The sequence below is a fragment of the Medicago sativa genome, chromosome 5, assembly GCF_051527215.1.
Source record: "Medicago sativa cultivar Bolivia chromosome 5, Bolivia_mono, whole genome shotgun sequence".
NCBI lineage: Eukaryota > Viridiplantae > Streptophyta > Magnoliopsida > Fabales > Fabaceae > Medicago > Medicago sativa.
In genome coordinates this window covers 72,019,330-72,039,661 of record NC_140753.1, presented here as the reverse complement: position 1 = coordinate 72,039,661, position 20,332 = coordinate 72,019,330, and the positions used below count along the sequence as shown (strand labels likewise).

Sequence of the window (20,332 nt, the reverse complement as noted above, 5' to 3'; positions counted from 1 at the left end):
AACACTCTGCTTGTCACTCCTTTGGTGAGAACATCGGCTAACTGCAGTTCCGATCTTACAAAGGGAAAGGAAATTACTCCAGCTTCAAGCTTTTCTTTGATGAAATGTCTATCAATCTCTACATGTTTTGTTCTATCATGTTGGACAGGATTATGAGCAATTGCTATTGCTGATGTATTATCACAGTACAACCTCATAGCTTCCTTTGGTTTAAAACCCATATCTGACAAAACATTTCGTACCCACAAAAGTTCACATACCCCAAGTGCCATGCCTCTAAACTCTGCTTCAGCACTAGATCTTGCCACTACCGGTTGTTTTTTACTCCTCCAAGTTACAAGATTTCCTCCTACAAACGTAAAGTAACCAGAGGTAGACCTTCTATCATTTTTTGACCCTGCCCAATCAGCATCAGTGTACCCTTCAACCTCTAAGTTTCCATGATTTGAGAACAAAATTCCTTTTCCGGGAGTAGACTTCAAATATCTCAAAATCCTCTCAACAACATCCATATGAGGTTTGCGTGGATCATGCATAAATTGACTAACAACATTTACTGCATAGGTAATATCAGGACGTGTATGAGACAAATAAATTAATTTTCCCACTAGCCTCTGGTACCTCCCTCTATCTATGCTAGCTGAATTTGAACATTGAAAAAGCACATGATTTTGTTCAATTGGGGTATCAACTGGTTTACACCCAAGCAACCCAGTTTCAGATAATAAATCAATAGTATACTTTCTTTGACATAGAAAAATACCTTGGCTTGATCTAGCTACTTCAATACCCAAAAAATATTTGAGGTTTCCAAGTTGTTTCATCTCAAATTCAGATGCAAGATATTTTTGCAAACTAGAAATCTCATCTTGGTCATTTCCTGTAACTATCATATCATCTACATAGATAATTAAGGCTGTAATTTTACCTTCTCCTTTCTTCAAAAATAAGGTATGATCATAGTTACTTGCTCTATAGCCAAAAGCCTTCATAGACTTGGTGAACCTTCCAAACCATGCTCTTGGGGATTGTTTTAATCCATACAAAGCCTTCTTTAATTTACAAACCTTCATTCCATTTGAATTTATCATGGACTCTGCCATACCTGGTGGAAAATCCATATAAATTTCTTCTAAAATTTCTTCATGTAAGAAAGCGTTTTTCACATCAAATTGTAGAAGAGGCCAATCTTGGTTTGTTGCTAGTGACAAAAGTATTCTCACAGTGTTGAGCTTGGCTACCGGCGCAAACGTCTCTTGATAATCTACACCATAAGACTGAGTGTAACCTTTAGCAACTAGGCGAGCTTTATACCTCTCAATACTTCCATCAGCCTTGTGTTTTATTGTAAAAACCCATTTGCACCCCACTGGTTTCTTCCCACTTGGTAAAGTCACAATATCCCAAGTGTTGTTCTTTTCTAAAGCTGTCATCTCCTCAGCCATTGCTTCGGTCCATCTAGGATCTGCCAAAGCTTCCTGTACATTACTAGGAATAGAAATTGAGGATAATTGAGATACAAATGATGCATATGACCGGGATAACTTGTGAGTTGACACATAATTACTAATGGGATATTTAGCTTTGGATTGAGGGTCTGGTTCATATCTGACAGGAGGTTGACCACGATTAGACCGGGGTGGAAGAATATATTGGACAGTAGTCGACTCAGTGTTAGGTGTGATGGTGGTCTCATGTAAACCAGGATCAATTTCATGACCAGTTTCAGAATTAAAAACAGGATCATGTAAACCAGGATCAATTTCATGATCAGTTTCAGAATTAAAAACAGGATCAACTTCATCTGTATGTGTATTATCAAGGATAGGATAAAGAGATACCTCTGAAGAGTCATGTTGAACCTGTGGAGAAGATTGAGCTAGTTGGATATGATCGGAAGACACTGTATTATCTAAAAGTGGAATGTCCATATTTAAGACTGGCTCACTTCCTGCAGAGTGATCCCCACAAGATAATTTTACATTTGAAATGTCAAATAAACTAATATCATGATGTTGCACTTCATTTTCATTCCCCCCTGAAGTGTAGAATTGAAAAAAAAATTATCTTCATGAAATGTTACATCCATAGAAATATAAAATTTCTTTGATGTGGGATGGTATGCAAGATAACCCTTTTGAGTTGATCCATACCCAACAAAAACACATTTAACAGCTCGTTCTTCAAACTTTGTACGTTGATGTGGGTGTAAGTGCACATATATAACACATCCAAAAACACGAGGAAGTAAATGAACAATGGAAGGAAGAACACAATGATCAGACAACACATCTAGAGGTCTTCTAAAGTTAAGCACATTAGAAGGGGTTCGATTAATCAAGTAAACGGCAGAGTTCACAGCCTCACCCCACAAATGAGATGGAACATTACCATCTATTAAGAGTGATCGTGTCACTTCTAATATGTGTCTATTTTTCCTCTCAGCCACTCCGTTTTGTTGGGGTGAGTAAGGACATGTAGTTTGATGCAAAATGCCTTTAGAGTTCATGAACTCCATTAATTCCTTTTTAAAATATTCCCCTCCATTATCAGATCTAATCACTTTTATACATGTGTTAAATTGTGTAACTATCATTTGATAAAAGAAGCGAAACACATCATACACATCACTTTTATGTTTTAACAAATATACCAAGTTACCCAAGTACAATCATCAACAAAACTGATAAACCATTTTTTCCCATTATGCGTAGATTGTGGGGCAGGGCCCCAAACATCAGTATGTACTAACGAAAAAGGAAAATCGGTTTTTTTATTGCTTAAAGGATAAACAGCACGATGACTTTTTGCCATTACACAAGTTTCACAAAGAAAATATGAAATATTGCATTTATGAAATAACGATGGAAATAATTTCTTTAGATAACTAAAAGAAGGATGTCCTAATCGTTTATGCCATAGCCAAATTTCCTTTTTATTTTTATCTTGTATGTGATCACTTGCAAGATGAGCCAATGCTCCATTATGGGTTTGTTGTGAAACATTTTCAAGATAATACAGTCCTTCACTTTGTCTACCACTGCCAATCTTCTCCTTGGTATGTATATTCTGTAAAAGACAATGAGTTGGGTAAAACATAGCAACACAAGAATGTGATTTGAGTAATTTGCTGACAGAGAGAAGGTTACAATTCAAAGTAGGAACAAATAAGACATCAGATATTGATAAGGAGGGTGAAAGGGATACAGTACCAACACCTTCAATAGGAGATGGGACTCCATTGGCATTAATAATGATTGTTTTAGAATTAGAACCACCAAAGAAAAAATTAGTAAATACATGACGCTCACAAGTCATATGGTCAGTAGCCCCTGTATCGATTATCCAATCTCTACCCCTAATAACAACAGAAAGATTAAGAGCAGAGTTAGATATACCTGATTTGGTTACGAATCCTGCAGCCGTAGAATTATGGCTCTTCATATTTTCTGCCTTATTGCTGGAATTACTTTTTCCTTTTGGATGCCAATCTGGATATCCATGGAGTTTAAAACATGCTTCCACTACATGATTATCACCATTATAGTGGGTACACTTACGAACTCCTTTCTTGGGATACTTCTTCACAGAGAAAACAGACCCCTCAGTAGGCTCACTACCAAGCATAGCTTCTTGGCGATTTGCTTCAGCACAAACAGTTGCATACACTGATTGAACATTTGGGAGCGGAGTGGTAGCAAGGATACGACCACGAACTCCATCCAAATGTGAATCCAGCCCGGCCAAAAAAACATAAACTCGTTGGGAATTAACCATCTTGTTATACTTCTCAACATCTTTAGGGCATTCCATGGTACAATCATTAATAGCATCATACTCTTGCCATAACCTCTGCAATTTACTAAAGTATGTAATAACAGATCCACCATTTTGTTGAGTAGAGATTACCTCACGATACAATTGATATGCTCTTGATGCATCTTGGTTTACTGAATACGTCTCCTTCACGGTTTCCCAAATTTCCTTTGCCGTAGCCAAGCGAATGAAGAGGAATCTGGTTTCTTTGGTCATAGAATCCAGAAGCCAAGACTTGACCAAGCAGTTTTCATCTTCCCATGTTTCATATTCCTCGGATTTCTGGTCTTTTGGTGCAGCCTTTGTTCCGGTGACGTAACCCCAACGTTTTCTGCCTCTGATCTTGTTTTGTGCATTCAACGACCACTCGACATAGTTGCTGCCGTCAAGTCGTTCCGGGGTTAGTGCATCATGATAGTGGATCGCAGCGGAAGAATTGGGTAACGGTTTCTCCGGTTTATCATTCTCGGAAGAAGCCATAAGAAATTATTCAAAGAAACCAACAAGCACTGATTCCTATATTGTAGAGAGGAAGTCAATGTTGGCTCTGATACCATATAGAAAAGTTTCAGAGAATAATTTCATATATATCTTCATAGAGTAATGCAACGTTACATATATACACAAGACTCCCTATAGTTCCTCCTCTATTAAGGGAATGACAGCTGCCAATTAACTACACACTGTACAATTGACTAATTTACATTTACTGCTATCATAATATCTTACTGCCTAATTTAGCTAACAGAATAGTTGACTTATCTTAACAAAATAAATTTCTTTTCATATATTAAAGCAAACATTATCATAATTTCATCATGTTTGAACCAGAAAGTGGTTTAGCTTATGATGAGCTTAAACACAAAAATGGAAAATAAAGAAGAAATGAATGAAAACATAATTTCAATAATTAATAAAAGAATTTAGAGTTTACAAAGGAAGATTACAATCCGAAGTTTGTTCTTACTAACAATAGTTATATTTGAATATCCAAAATAGCTTAGAGGTAGAAAGTGGGCAACGGTACCGCAAAGACTTCGCTTTCATTGGATATCTGCATGAAAAGCAAACAATTACACATTGAAAGCAAACAATTAGACATCGTAAACATTAGTTGTGCAGCGGTAGTACATAGAAATGTCCCCAAATTGGTTCGATTCTCTTTGGGTGTGTTTTTTTCATAATTTTTTCATCAAAATAGATATAAAATCAAGCTATCACAAATCCACCATTATAATTGTAAATATTAAGAATGTGTTGTGTGAATTAAAAAATAGCAACTAACAACTCAAAAATAAAGAGATTGAATATTATTTCTTGTGTGTTTGTCTTACTCCTTACTTGACCAAGTTGGTTTCTCCTCCTCCAAATCTAACTTGACTTCTTCCTCACGAAATTTTCTCGATAGAGCTTTCTTTAAATTTCAATCCTTTTTGTTTTAAGCTTTTGGAATGGTTATATTTCTTTATATTTCAATCCGTTTTTTAAGTGGCATCATTATATCCGTTTTTTAACGGGCATCACTAAGCCAAAAGTATATTTTGTAGCAGAGAATCAAAAAAATAAAAAAAACTTTCGACTATATAACATAAATATATGCATATAAAATATTCGGACAACTTGAGTTACAAATTGACTTTCAATGGGCAAGGAAGGGATACATAGAATTGAAAAGTTAAAATAATTCAAAATCTCAATCATATATGTTCCAGTTCACTCCAATTTTTTGGGGTTATATGAAATAATACATAAAAGACATGATACACTATTTTCCCCATCAGAATTTGAAATTGCTTAACTGAACTCTTACTCTTACCAGACAAACACACTTAATTTACATTTGTTATATTACAAATAAAAACGATATTGCACTTTCTCAATGACATAGAAGTCAGTTCAATATAGAGGAATTTTTTTCCTTTGATTATAATTTCACATGAAATAAGAAGAATTTGTAACCTCGTTTCTACTGAATTTTCCTACAAGGGAGAGGGTTGTTTTGGATAAGCCAATTTGGAAGTCAAAAGCTCCTTGTAAGGTCAAAATTTTTGTTAGCACAATTTTACTCAACAGGATTTATACTTGTTGCAAGTTATTTTAGAAATCGTGGTCGGGTCTAACACAACCCCATAAAACCAATTTGTGAGTGATGATTGCCCTCAATTTTAAACATATGTTCATGTCATCTTTTGTCCAACGTAAAACTCTTTAACAAGTTACATGCCCCCATTTGCGTCATGTGTATAGTAGATCTAAGTTTCAAACTTTGCTGCACATATAATCTCCATTGCTTAGCTGCAAGATAGATTTAGAATAAACATTTTTGTGTTTTTGTAGCCCTATTTTCACTCCATTCATTACTTTCCCTTATCCAAGTTGTAAATAAGTTTTGATCTTGTTTTGACATGATTGAAACATTTTTATAGCATGTTTAATTTAAGAGTAGAAGATATTAAATCAGTTTTGTGAGTTTTCCCCAAATTTGGTTTACAAAGTTTTTTTCCAAAGTGGTAATCCACTGAAATTAAACTCACACACAACTGTGAGGTCATGGGTTCGAACCCTGATCAAGACGTTCGGCCTTACAATTTCGGCATTTGCCAGTTGAGCTATGACTTATAGACTGGTATACAAAGTTTTAGGGAGAAATAATATGAACGAGCATTAGGATTTTTTCATTTTTTAAACAAAAAATTGAGTTCTTCAAAAAAAAAATTGTTTATATATCTTATTCGAATAAAAGGGCGGTTATTGTGAAGAGAAAATTGTGGATGAATAAAGTATTATTTGAATTATTAATATTTTTTATGTGAAATAAAAGCTTTCTGTGAATCGGAGGAAAGTTAACGCATAAGAGGATGCCGCATAAATTGTTGTAACAAAAATAACCTTACTTTAATCTAGGATTCCTTAAAAATTAAGAAATTTATAATATTTTAAGAAATTTATAACACTTTTGGTTTGCTTAATAGATTTAACAACTTTTATATATAAATAAGAGTTAAATAAGTTTTTCGACTCTATAAATATAACATATTTTGATTTTAGTCCTTATAAAATAAAATGAGGTGTTTTCATTCTCACAATTTTTTTTGTTTTGTTTTTTATCATCCCTAACGAAAATAATTTTGACGTGTTCTTGACATTTTTTTAACATAATATGAACATACAAAAATTGAACATAATAAACGAACATAACATGAACACATTTTGAACATAAAAGACTCATAATCTTGACAATTCATATTAACATAAATTGGCTTTTAGGGACCAAAAACAAAATAAAAAATTTTGTGAGGACGAAAAACATTATGCTTAATTTTTTTAGGGACTAAAATCTAAATTCGATATATTTTAGAGATGAGAAAATATTATTTAACCCTATAAACATATACTCCCTCCGTCTCAATTATTGTTTTTTTAACATTTTTTCTTTTTCTCAAAATAATTGTCATTTTACAATACCAATGCAGCATTTATTATTTTCTCATTATTATACCCTTATTTATTGAATTTCATCCAACTTTTTTTTTTTTTGACAAAGAATTTCATCCAACTTATCTACTCCACTAACTACAATAAATAAGGATATTTTAGTGAATGCTAATAATTTTACCATATACCCTTATTTATTGAATTTCATCCAACTTTTTATTTTTTTGACAAAGAATTTCATCCAACTTATCTACTCCACTAACTACAATTAATAAGGATATTTTAGTGAATGCTAATAATTTTACCATTGAAATCAACACAATTACATTTTCTTTATAATCGTGCACAAACGTTAAACGGCTAATAGTGTGAGAAGGAGAGAGTATAAGATATAAGATTCCTTAAAAAAAACTGTATATATAAGATACAATTTAAAATTATTTTAAATTAAAATAACCCCGGTTAATAGGTGATTTAATCCCATTAAGTGTTTGACATTGAAACTGAAATTTCATTCTAAACCTAATTACCATATTTCGTTGCTCAACTACCATAATTGTAGCCAACATGCAACTCACCCTTCATCCCTCTCTTCATACTTTTCTGAACTCCTCATTTGTCTGCACACAAAGCACACCCTTTTTCTCTATTTGTACAAAAATGAATTTCAAAGAGGTTAAGAAAGGAAGAAATTTTTTGTTTTCAGGTTAAGAAAGGAAGAAAACCTTCTACAAAATGAATTTCAATGAGGTGATTCAAACCGTGAATGAATGGTTCGTATCATCAAGTGTTCTTTGTAGCATGATATTCGTGCAGCTTATCGTAACTGGGACGCAAATTTTGTCAAGAATAATTTTAGTTGAAGGAACTTTTATTTTTGCACTTACGTCGTATCGTGTTCTTGTTGCTGCTATTTGTGTTGCCCCTTTAGCATTATATTTTGAAAGGTAATTCACTTTCTTTTTTCTTTTGAAAATATTTTATTTGGTGTGTGTGTGTATATATATATATATATATTATATTTATTTTAACCTAACTTATTTGTTGGTTACATAGAGGACAATCTAAGAATTTTTCTTGCGAAGTTTTGACCAAGATATTCTTGAATGGCTTCGTGGGGTAAGTCTTTTACTGTAACAAACACTCATGATTTTTTGAACATATGCTAAAAAAAATGGTTAAGTAATTTGATATGTCAATTTTGTATGTTGGTCTTTCAATCAAAAGTTTTGGTTTGAGAAGCATTCTTAAAATCTCAGTTTAATTCTTGTCGATAACTATTTTGGTGGATTGGTTTGGTTTTTGAAAACAAAATGTTAATATTTATTTTTAAAAACAAGTGATTCTCTTTTGCACACCTTGTGCGAGATGAATCACTTCCGGTTATGAAATCCATTTTGGCTTGTTCAAAGGTGTATTGGATTAGGATTTTAAAAGACTATTTTAATAAAAAAAGTCTTTAAGATTTTAAAAGACTGTGTGAGATTGTATTGATTCTGTGAGATTTTAAAAGACTTTTTATGTAAAAGACTTTATACACTCAAGATTTTAATGGATTTATCACACTGACTTTTAAGGATTTCAAAGGATTTTATGGGATTTTAAAATTTTAAAGGATTCAATGAATTTTAGGGGAAAAAAGAACAAACTTACAAGCGTGAATGATAAAAATAATGAACAAATAAATTCTAGCATTTGAATAAAGAAAAATAAAACCAATAAAAAATTCTTTTCCTATTGATTTTAAAATTTTAAGGATTTTATGGATTTTATAAGATTTTAAGGGACTAAAAAACACTCTTAACACATTATTCTCCATACACATTTTTTATTTGTTAAAAATGTTATTCCCACAAAATTCAATTGTACATATTTAAAATTATGACAGCCCTTACAAATCTTTCAAAAAAAAATTATTGTGTCAGCCCTCATTTTGTGTTTGAAATTAGAGAAGTCGTTTGAGTTTTTCTAAGAGAGGTGAGAGAGAAAGAAGAGAGGGGGGAGAGAGAGAGAGAGAGAGAGAGAGAGAGAATGGAGAGATAGAGAGACGAAGAGAGAAAGGAGAGAGGGGGGAGGGGAGAGAGAGAAGGGAGAAGGGCGAAGAAAGAGATAATAACTTTTAAATGAAAAACAATCCCAAGAAATCTCATCTTTTCATGAAAGACTTTTTCTTGTTAAAATTACACTACAAAATCCATCAAAATCCAATTTATTAAACAATCCTTCGAAATTTGAATGATTTTGAATACCATGAGACTTTTTTTAAGTGATAAAAAGTCTTGATTGAATACCTCAAGACTTTTTTAAAATGACAAAGAGTCTTGATTGAATACCACAAGACTTTTTTAAAGTTGCAAAAAGTCTTGATTGAATACCACAAGACTTTTTCATAATTAAAAAGTCTTTTAAAATCCCATAGAATCCTAATCCAATACATCTCTTATTTTTAATAATACCATTATAATTTGAATTTGATTTAGTGTATTTAAAACAACTTGCATCACAGGATGACCATGGTTATGGTATTGTACTACTATGGTATTCGAGACACATCTGCCACATATGCTCTCAATTTTCTCAACTTAATTCCTATTTGTACATTCTTGACCGCCATCTTATGCAGGTATTTAAATTAAATTACCTATATAAATTAATTTCTGGATTACTATTTTTTTTACAAGAATTTTGGATTACTATTGCAGAATGGAGAATCTGAACATTCACACATGGAGTGGTAGAGCCAAGTGCATTGGGGCAATTTTGTGTGTTGCTGGGACACTAGCTGCAAGACTTTACAAAGGAAAAGAGTTTAACATTGCTCAATATCATATTCACCACGCTGTTGCAGCTCACAAAACACAATTCCTTCGTGGTACTTTGTTTTTGATTGGAGCATGCTTCTCCTACACTGCATGGTTTTTTATCCAAGTATGTATATCTCTTAGTCTTTTTATGGAAGTATGCATATCTCTTAGCCAAAGACAGAGCCAAGGATTTAATGCTAGGGGACCAAGTCCAAGGAGCATAATTTTTTATTAAAAAAGTAATTGCATAGATACAAAATGTATATCTTGTTTGTTAAGAAATTTATAACTATAGTAAGTTTGAGAGGCATTAATTAGTGAGTATAGTTAACATGCAAGTGTTTTTTTTTTTTTTTACAATAGTTAACATACAAGTGTTGATTGGTGAGTAAAATAACAAAATTATATACATAGAGAGAGAGAGAGAGGAGAGAGAAAAACACCCTTGTAAAAACATAGAAAAAATTGTAGCGCATATTCTATATGTAGTTTTGAAATTTATTGCAAAAAGAAAAATTGAAAACGAAAGGTATATTTACATGGACACACTGAAAATGACAAATGACATGAAATTTTTGTCTCAAGAGGATATTAAAGACTAATTATATTTTTGATCCCTTGATTATAATTTTTATTTTAATTTGCTCGTTTTTTTTAAAACAGTTTTTTATTTCGCAAAGTTATATCATTGTGGTTCGTTCCGTTTAAAATATATTGTAGACAGAACCATACATTTTAAGAAATACGGGACAATTTAAAAGAATATGAAATATAAAATTAAATATAAAATTAATGATATTAGTTGCCAATTAAGATAGTAACATGGTAAAAAAATTAAATATTTTAATTAATATAATTAAAGAAATATAGTTTAGTTTAATATATATAAAAAAAGTTAGTTACAACTTCTTTAGGATTTAGTTAGTGATTGCTATAGTATCATGTATTCTTTGTCATACTTTTTTTCAATCAATCATCCAACATATTTTTCATATGAAACCACGTCAGTATGAATACTCTTTTCCAATCAGTTGATAATAATAGCCATGTTCAAAACATGTATACTTAATATATGATCTTTTTCATGCCTGGAAACAAATTTTTCAGTTTTGTGATGAGAAAACTGTGAATGTTTTGAATTGAAACAGGTAAAGTTGGTAGAAGTATTCCCATTGAGGTATTGGGGAATAATGTTACAATGCGTTATGGCAGCAATTCAATCAGCAGTAATAGGTGCATGCGTAGATCCGAGTAAAGAAGCTTGGAGATTAGGGTGGAATCTACAACTTATTACTATACTCTACTCGGTAACATCATTTTTACTACTCAATAATGCTTACTTACATTCATAGTAAAGTTGTCATACATCAAATGAATTAAGGCTCTAGACACATCATTGCACTTAAAACAAATAGGGTACGTGAAACTAATTGGGTTTTATGGTGTAGGGAGCATTGTCTACTGCTGCAGTATTTTGTTTACAATCATGGGCAATTAACATCAAGGGACCTACTTACCCTTCAATGTTCAATCCACTTGCACTTGTTTTTGTTGCCATTGCAGAAGCTATTATAATTGGTGAACCACTAACAGTTGGAACGTATGAATACTTTTCCTTCTTAGGATTATTTATAACAATTTTCATTTCTTCTTTAAATTGCTATGTTTGACTTTGTATGTCCCCTATCACCAGAATCACTTGGTAAATGGTAACACAGTTAGAATAAACCTCCTTTTTATAAGTGTATGTATTAAAATAAAATCAAAAATACTAATATGGTGTGACACCATGGGAATCAATTAAGTTCTATTAAACACGTGATTAATTCTTTGAGTTTAGGTTGAATTGTATAGAAGAGTATCTCTTAAAAAATGCCGACCCTTTAAACGAATATTTCTGTTTTGAGTGATTAGCATGCGACACTTGGTTATAGGGTATCGTGAGTGCACAAAAAATAAGCGGAAACTAAAATTCCCTGATTTAATTATTGTTTTAGTTCATAATTATTATTTTAGTCAATGTTTTAAAAATTTGACCAAAGATCAAACTAGTAAGATAGTAGGGTCATAGTTCAATTGGTCTAATCACTAATGAATATATTTGCAGGTTGTTGGGCATAGTTTTGATCATAGTGGGACTGTGCAGCTTTCTATGGGGTAAAAGGAATGAGATGCCCACTTTGCCACAAACAAATGTAGAGGGTCAAGAATTACCAAGTATGGTTGGCGACCATACCGTGCCTTAATCAACAAAATAATTCGAGTGGCGACCATTTGAGTGGTTCGTGTGTGAAATTTCAGTGGTCTCAGTATCATTTTTAAAAATATTTTTGTTAATGATACGTAACACAAATTATACTCTTTTTTTTTTCTTCCTACATCTGTGCAATCTTGTATGAAATCTTTACTTGTTACTACAAAGAACAAACTGACTATTGAGACTCTGAGATGAGTATTCAAATGCATCTTTTGAAGGACTGAAAGTGTTCATATAGATTTTTGACCTAAGTTTGATGATGTGTTAAGATTCAAAGACTGAGTGACAGCTTTGAAACCACTAACACAATCATCACATATGTGGATCAATCTTAGAATTATAAGCTTAACTGATTGAGATTTTTGTGACATCTCTCCATTGGATGATGGCCTAGGAGGAGGACTTGAAATTCTTGTGCACTTCAGTAGATTCAAAAAGCTGCCAAATTGAATTACAAAAGCTAAATAAATTCAGGTTGTTGGATTTTTCTTAGTGTATAGTTGAAGATGACAATACCATGAGTTTGCAGGAAGATTTTCACAACTAGAAGAGTTAAATGCTTCCACTGTAATCAAGAACTGTGGAAGAATGTAGCATTGTCTAGAAGATAGCTTTGAGAGATTGAAGAATTCAAACCCCCAAGATTATTGAAAAAATTGGTATGAAGAGATACTTTTTAAGTCTTCACTAGTTTGAGGCATGGTTAATTTCTGTGAAGCTGAATCATTTGACATCATTAAGAGCCAGCAAGTATATATATGCCACAATAAACAAGATCATAAATTATTGTATAATCCTGTGTTATGAAAAGAGTGGATAAATATGAACTAAACTAAGTATGCATATGATGTGACATGAATGTTTCCAAGTCAAGACCGTTATATATCTTAGCAATAAAATGTCCCACATCTTTTAGAACATAGAATATGCAATACTTTATAAGCTTCCAACACAGCCAAACGTTCGCTGAGTTGATTAACACCAACTTGTGACCCATGTGGGAGCATCAAGGTGATGGAACATGGCTGTGCTGTGTGCTGTGTCTTAACAGGTTGGGTTGTAGGGTAGGGTACACTATGCTGGCCTGCTCACTCCAAGTTGATAGTTGGGCCATGGGATTTGGGCTCCTGGTCTCTAGAATGGAGGGATCCGCATGAGGCTGGTTTGACAGAGCAGTGAACACTTCCTTCTCTTGACAGTGGAGGGATCACAGGCTGCTGTATTGGCCCATATAACCTGGTGAGCATAGCCTTTTTTTATTTTTTCTTTTGCAGAGTCTCAGCCTAGCCCGCATGAGGCTGGTTTCACAGAGCAGATCCAAGTTGAGAGTTGGGCCATGGGATTTGGGCGAAGGCTGAAGTCTCTTGGTCTCTAGAGTGGAGGGATCCGCATGAGGCTGGTTTCACAGAGCAGGTCCAAGTTGAGAGTTGGGCCATGGGATTTGGGCGATGGTTGAGGTCTCCTGGTCTCTAGAATGGAGGGATCCGCATGAGGCTGGTTTGACAGAGCAGTGAACACTTCCTTCTCTTGACAGTGGAGGGATCACAGGCTGCTGTATTGGCCCATATAACCTGGTGAGCATAGCCTTTTTTTATTTTTTCTTTTGCAGAGTCTCAGCCTAGCCCGCATGAGGCTGGTTTCACAGAGCAGATCCAAGTTGAGAGTTGGGCCATGGGATTTGGGCGAAGGCTGAAGTCTCTTGGTCTCTAGAGTGGAGGGATCCGCATGAGGCTGGTTTCACAGAGCAGGTCCAAGTTGAGAGTTGGGCCATGGGATTTGGGCGCTGGTCTCTAGAATGGAGGGATCCGCATGAGGCTGGCCTGCCCACTCCAAGTTGAGAGTTGGGCCATGGGATTTGGGCGAAGGTTGTGGTCTCCTGGTCTCTAGAATGGAGGGATCCGCATGAGGCTGGTTTCACAGAGCAGTGAACACTTCCTTCTCTTGACAGTGGAGCGATCACAGGTTGCTGTATTCTTGGCCCATATAACCTGGTGAGCCTAGCCCATTGAATGAACCATCATTTTTTTTATTTTTTCTTTTGCAGAGTCTCAGCCTAGCCCGCATGAGGCTAGTTTCACAGAGCAGGTCCAAGTTGAGAGTTGGGCCATGGGATTTGGGCGAAGGCTGAAGTCTCCTGGTCTCTAAAATGGAGGGATCCGCATGAGGCTGGTTTCACACAGGTCCAAGTTGAGAGTTGTGCCATGGGATTTGGGCGAAGGCTGAGGTCTCCTGGTCTCTAGATGAGAGTTGGGCCATGGGATTTGGGCGAAGGCTGAGGTCTCCTGGCTCTAGAATGGAGGGATCCGCGTGAGGCTGGTTTCACATAGCAGGTCCAAGTTGAGAGTTGGGCCATGGGATTTGGGCGAAGGCTGAGGTCTCCTGGTCTCTAGAATGGAGGGATCCGCATGAGGCTGGCCTGCCCACTCCAAGTTGAGAGTTGGGCCATGGAATTTGGGCGAAGGCTGAGGTCTCCTGGTCTCTAGAATGGAGGGATCCGCATGAGGCTGGTTTCACAGAGCAGTGAACACTTCCTTCTCTTGACAGTGGAGGGATCACAGGCTGCTGTATTATTGGCCCATATAACCTGGTGAGCCTAGCCCATTGAATGAACCATCATTTTTTCTATTTTTTCATTTGCTGATCTGAATCAGATTCTTGCAAAAATTGTGTTAAAGAAAGTTGTAAAGCATGCTCAAAGTTGATGGAGAAAAAATTCATGCGGTCATTCTTCTATTTCCTTTTATCTGCCCACACCCCCAACTGCCCACACCCCCAAAAGCTTGATAGCACCACTTAAAAATCGTGCAAGACATGAATGATGGTTGGCGTGGTAGTCGAATTTCACACCCTCTCTTCTTCGTAGATTGTAAACAAATATACATGTCTCAAAATTCAACTCATATCAATCGTAAAGATGATGATTGCTATCGACTTTTGGAGAATTGCTGCTTCAATTGTCTTTGGTGCTTGGACATTTATCAAGTACCGGTTTATGGCGCCATAGTAGAACTTAACATTAACATTCTTTGTATCGGAGAAAATTTCTGATGCATACTACTCAACCGTTATTTTCATTGTGGCTTTTCAAAATTTATGATTATCAAATATTATGACATTTAGTTAGTACTCGTACATATATTGAATTGAAAAGAAGTCCCTTAAAAACCATAATCACGTCTCTGGGTCATAAAAAATGGAAATCACCGAGTCATCAGGATAATATTTCGTAGTAGAAAATCAAAAAAGAAAAGAACTTTCGACTATATAAACGTAAATATATGCATATAATTTATCGGGCAACTGGAGTTAAAAATCGACCTTTCAATGAGCTACGACGGGATATATAGATTGAAAAGTTTAAATAATTCAAAAAGAAAATGGAACACCGATGACTCCATCAAGCTATAACAACACTTTAAATAATTCAAAATCCCAATGATGTATGTTCCAGTTCTCTCAATTTTTTGGGGTTATATTATATATAATACATAAAAGATATGCTACACAATTTTTTCCTTCAAACCTCAGTAATGAAAAATACCACCCAAAACACCAGAAATTTGTTGCAAGGCTTTCGCTAGCACACATGTTGACTGCCCAGCAGCAATTGAAATCAAAACAAATGGGAGTCCACGCCACAATTGAAGATAAATAGAAGTGACATCTTCAAGCCAGAGATGATATGAAAGGACACAACACTCATTTTCAACCATTCACTAGAAGCAAGACGGTAGTGCAGGCCCATGGCAAACAAAAGCCAACACAACATATGCTATCACAAGTAGGATGACTATAAGTGCAATCCTGCAACATGGAAGCATCTTGTCAGCAAGTTAAAGATCGATGAATTGTAATCTGAGGTTTTATAAAAGCAAGATTTTGTTGTTTACTACTCTGAATTATTCTACCACTACTAAAAACAATCACCATGACATGAAATTTCGAAATTTGCTTAATTGAATTCTTACCAGACAGGCACACTTGCTTTAAATTTTATTTTCTTACAAATAAAAAGGATATTGCACTCTCAATGATATACAAGTCAGAACAAAAGACAGAAATTCATTTCATGTTCACTAAATATTTTACTTGAAATGAGAATATAAAACCTTGATTCTACTGATGTTTTTTCCAGCAAATCTTGCTTTCAGTTTCCTCTGAATTCTCCTACAAAGAGAATTGCCTAGGATACGCCAATTTGGAATTCTAAAGCTCTTTCTAAGGTCGAAGCTTTTGTTTCAACGGATTAACTAGATAGAATTCAGACTGAATTACTAATGACTTGTTTCAAGTTACATGCCCTCGTGTGTGCCATGTGTAAACCTAAGTTTCAAACTTTGCAGCACTTATTTCTCCATTGCTTAGCAGCGTAAGTTTTAGAATAAAATATACAACACTTTGGTTGTTTTGCTAGCATTGTTGTGTCCTAGTTCATTGTCTCAATTTCAACACACTGGTTTTTGAGGTTATAATAAGAAGAAAATTAAAATATTGTGGCAATGTGCGGTTTGAGATTTTGTTTTTGGAAAGGAATACCCTGCATCTACAAGGGTGATAGTTTTGACCGCATTGAATTGGTCATGGGATCATATTTTTCACCGCATTGCGGGCACAATTGTGACTGCATCATCTACAATTTTTCGCAATATCAAGAATCATTGCATAACTGTGACCACGACCCGCAATTTGAAACTGTATGGAATATAATCATTTTATCGTTTATACCCTGCATCTACAAGAAGAAAATTAAAATATTGTGGCAATGTGCGGTTTGAGATTTTGTTTTTGGAAAGGAATACCCTGCATCTACAAGGGTGATAGTTTTGACCGCATTGAATTGGTCATGGGATCATATTTTTCACCGCATTGCGGGCACAATTGTGACTGCATCATCTACAATTTTTCGCAATATCAAGAATCATTGCATAACTGTGACCACGACCCGCAATTTGAAACTGTATGGAATATAATCATTTTATCGTTTATCTTCCGGTCAGCACATTGTTTGTTAAAGGGTGTCAGTATTCCAGATATGCAACGAAAAATTACAGCCCTCTCTCTAACTCTGACTAGTTTGTGAGCACATATATAAATGACTATTAACAGCAAAATAGTTCTACTGGGAAAAAAATTCGGCAGATTGAGAAGTTTTTAACAACACTTGAACCTAGAACCTCTACTCAATCCCCACCACCTAAGCTTAAGCTGAAGATAGTTCAATCAGAATCATCTGAAAATTTATCAAATCATCACATTTCTGCTTATAAAAAAAAAATAAAAAAAAAATCACATTTATTAATCTCTGAGGGTTCGAAGGAAATTAGCATACATTTCATCCATGAAAATTGACAAATCCTATTGATCATGCCAAGAATGATAATTAAAACAGACGAAGAAAAGGTTTCACCAACAGCTTCGCTCGACCCAAGAGACAAAGATTCTATCTTTATAGGTTCAACTTATATGGATGCTTTTGTAAAAAAAAAAACTTATAAACGGATGCTAAAAAATAACAATCTACAATAACATCATACAAACATATATATTAACATAGTACTTACGTGAGCTTGACATTCCTCCACCAGACAGTGCTTCTAAAGCGACGAGCTTGCTTTTTGAAGCGAAAAGTATTTCCTTGCATATTAGCAGCTTTATCCACCAGCAATTCCAATCTATCACCTCTATCCAAAACTTTATCAATATTTTCTATCATAACATTTCTTACCTGTAAGAAAAAAAATAGAAACCTGAGCAAAGACAACCACTGGCACATTCCTAAGTTTGACAAACATTATTCTGATTGAACTTAAGGCTTTGTTTGGGAGTTTGGAGGGGAGGGGAGGGGAGGGTTTTGGAAAAAAGGAAGGAGCAAGTGGAAGAAATAGAAGACATTGAGAGGAGAGGGCTTTGGAGGTTAATTTTTTACTCATAATAAAAAATCCCCCTCATTTGGGGGAACTCAAAAATTGTATTGGGGGAGGGTTTTGGGGGGTAATGGAGGGTTTATATGAATTTTTCAAATCCAATCTATGTTGTTATTATATTCTTAAAATTAAAAGTATATTAATCATAAGTTTTAGTTTATCATTCTCTAAAAAACTGTTCTTTCAAAAAATGTGAATTTTTTGTCCATTTTTCTATATATTTCCAACCCCCCAAAGCCCTCCCCTCCCTTCCCCTCCCCTCCAAACTCCCAAACAAAGCCTAAGTGTGTTTGTTTCTATTTGATTGAATTGATTTAAGTTGTTCGTAAGTTTATGTTTGGATACTTTCACGTGAAAATGATTTGAACAGTAAATTTCGATGTAAAAAACGCGTTTAGAGGCAAAAACAGCAAATTCTAGCTTCAAGTCAGAATCAAACTCTAGAGGCAAAATCAATTCTAATAAAATAATATAAAAAAAAAAAAAAAAAAAAAATCAACACATAGCAAAATCAATTTTAAATCTGCAGGATCACTTTTGAGTGTAATAACCATGATTGCAAGCAAAAGCTACAAATTCTAGATTAAGTTAAAATCAACTCAATGAGTAAAATAATTTTTAATCGAGAACCCCAAACATATCAAAATCAATTTCATTTCACCACTACAGAATCACTTTTGACTCTCCTAAAAATGAATCCAAACACGCACACATATGTTTGGACTGACAGTGAATTTGGCAGAATCACAATAAGCCATCATAATCTTGACAAAAGCTACACATTAGATTAGAGTTTCAACAAAATCACGTTTCCACCGTGATTTCTCAAAACTCACTGCCAATCGAAACATACACTTAATTTTGTAAACTAGATCAGATTAAAATTGAGTTCGAATTCAAGTAACATCTTTTTATTAAACCGGGTAAATTCAAATTTTCAACTAATCACTTCTAATTCAATGTATCATAAGCAAAATCAATTTCAACTAATCAAAATCGACAAAAAGAAGAACATAACTAGTACCTGAGACATTTCACCTTTAAGCCGATTAATCCTATCAGCATTCGGATCACTGGAGAAATACTCCATCTGCTGATTCAAAACCCTAGAAAATTCATCATTCATAGCATATGCTTCCGCAGTCAAAACCGCACGTCCATAACTCCTTACAAACCTCTGATGAATCTCTTCAAGAAACGCAAACGGAATTCTCCGTCCAACGCTATCATCCGCCATACACAGCACCGTGAGTCCATCGGTTCGTTTCACGTGAAAAATATACCGATCTTGTGAATACGATACGTGTGTATCGTTGTTTCCGGGGATTTTCTCGAGGATTTGCCGCGCGATTGCGGCGGCGTTTGTTGTTGTTCCGGTGAACTCTGCTAGAACCACCGTTCCACGCGCCACCAGCGCGTAGAGTATACCCATTTTGAATCGTGAATAACGGTGTTCGTTTTGTTATGTGTTTGTAGATCAATTCAAAACTTCAGCATTGAACTACTCTCTTTTTCATAACGTGTCGCTTTCTATTTGCTTTTTTCTTTTTGAGATTTTTGCTTCATCGTTATCATTATTGTGTTATCTGGAATGTGCTGTTTATTTTTTATTTTTTCAATTGCTTTCATGCTCATTATTTTATTTTCCTATTGGTCTAAAAAGTCAAATTTATCTATCCAACAACTTGGGATTGTTAAAAATGAAATTACTTCAGGTAGTTAGTTGTGGTACAAAATTTGTCCCTAAAATATTAAAAAAAATCCAAAAAAACAATAAAATTTTGAATATTGCTCATTCTTTTTAAATTATATTTTATTAAGATCAAGTTTGTTGAACCGAAAGGTGATACTTATATCAATTTGGTAGACAGCACTTGGGTGACATTAGGTGACATAATGTCACCGTGACATTAAATCTGGGTCACATAACACACATTGTCATTTGCATCTGTGCCACACAACACATTCATGAGTACATTTGTGTGGCCCAGATTTAATGTCACGGTGACATTATGTCACCCAAGTATTTTCCCAATTTGGTGAAGGACTACGATGATACTTTTATTTTTTGTGAGAATTTAAACTGCAAAACGCTC

General features: G+C 34.5%; 2 protein-coding genes and 3 non-coding genes across 6 annotated transcripts; 4 read left to right on the top strand and 1 right to left on the bottom strand.

Moving 5' to 3' along the window:
- Positions 1-7,736: 7,736 nt before the first annotated feature.
- Positions 7,737-12,545, top strand: LOC146924692 (WAT1-related protein At1g09380-like). Of its 2 annotated transcripts, XM_085709645.1 has the most exons (7): positions 7,737-8,198; positions 8,308-8,370; positions 9,758-9,874; positions 9,954-10,179; positions 11,204-11,362; positions 11,504-11,655; positions 12,163-12,545. In XM_085709645.1, the coding sequence occupies exons 1-7, from the start codon at positions 7,987-7,989 to the stop codon at positions 12,299-12,301; spliced, it is 1,068 nt and encodes a 355-aa protein (XP_085565771.1). In that variant the 5' UTR covers positions 7,737-7,986; the 3' UTR covers positions 12,302-12,545. The 2 variants fall into 2 exon arrangements, with proteins under 2 accessions (XP_085565771.1, XP_085565772.1); XM_085709646.1 differs by lacking the exon at positions 8,308-8,370 and having other exon boundaries at positions 7,758-8,198; positions 12,163-12,439.
- Positions 12,546-13,277: 732 nt separating this feature from the next.
- LOC146924691 (signal recognition particle RNA) lies at positions 13,278-13,582 on the top strand. The gene has a single exon (XR_015013096.1).
- Positions 13,583-14,025: 443 nt separating this feature from the next.
- LOC146924690 (signal recognition particle RNA) lies at positions 14,026-14,333 on the top strand. Its single transcript, XR_015013107.1, has one exon.
- Positions 14,334-14,643: 310 nt separating this feature from the next.
- Positions 14,644-14,933, top strand: LOC146924689 (signal recognition particle RNA). The gene has a single exon (XR_015013106.1).
- Positions 14,934-15,701: 768 nt separating this feature from the next.
- Positions 15,702-19,710, bottom strand: LOC146924688 (vesicle-associated membrane protein 711-like). Its single transcript, XM_085709647.1, has 3 exons — positions 19,261-19,710; positions 17,874-18,037; positions 15,702-16,116 (listed from the first exon to the last, which is right to left on the bottom strand). Exons 1-3 carry the CDS (start codon positions 19,666-19,668, stop codon positions 16,029-16,031), a joined length of 660 nt encoding a protein of 219 aa, XP_085565773.1. The 5' UTR covers positions 19,669-19,710; the 3' UTR covers positions 15,702-16,028.
- Between the last annotated feature and the right edge of the window lie 622 nt (positions 19,711-20,332).

Excerpts from the sequence above, each read along its gene's own strand:
- LOC146924692 (XM_085709645.1), top strand. The coding sequence starts at position 7,987 with ATGAATTTCAATGAGGTGATTCAAACCGTGAATGAATGGTTCGTATCA. Across the intron at positions 8,371-9,757 it reads TTCTTGAATGGCTTCGTGGG|GATGACCATGGTTATGGTAT; the intron begins GTAAGTCTTTTA and ends CTTGCATCACAG. Across the intron at positions 9,875-9,953 it reads TTGACCGCCATCTTATGCAG|AATGGAGAATCTGAACATTC; the intron begins GTATTTAAATTA and ends TTACTATTGCAG.
- LOC146924688 (XM_085709647.1), bottom strand. The coding sequence starts at position 19,668 with ATGGGTATACTCTACGCGCTGGTGGCGCGTGGAACGGTGGTTCTAGCA. Across the intron at positions 18,038-19,260 it reads TTAAAGGTGAAATGTCTCAG|GTAAGAAATGTTATGATAGA; the intron begins GTACTAGTTATG and ends TTTTTCTTACAG. Across the intron at positions 16,117-17,873 it reads TGGAGGAATGTCAAGCTCAC|GATTGCACTTATAGTCATCC; the intron begins GTAAGTACTATG and ends TCCATGTTGCAG.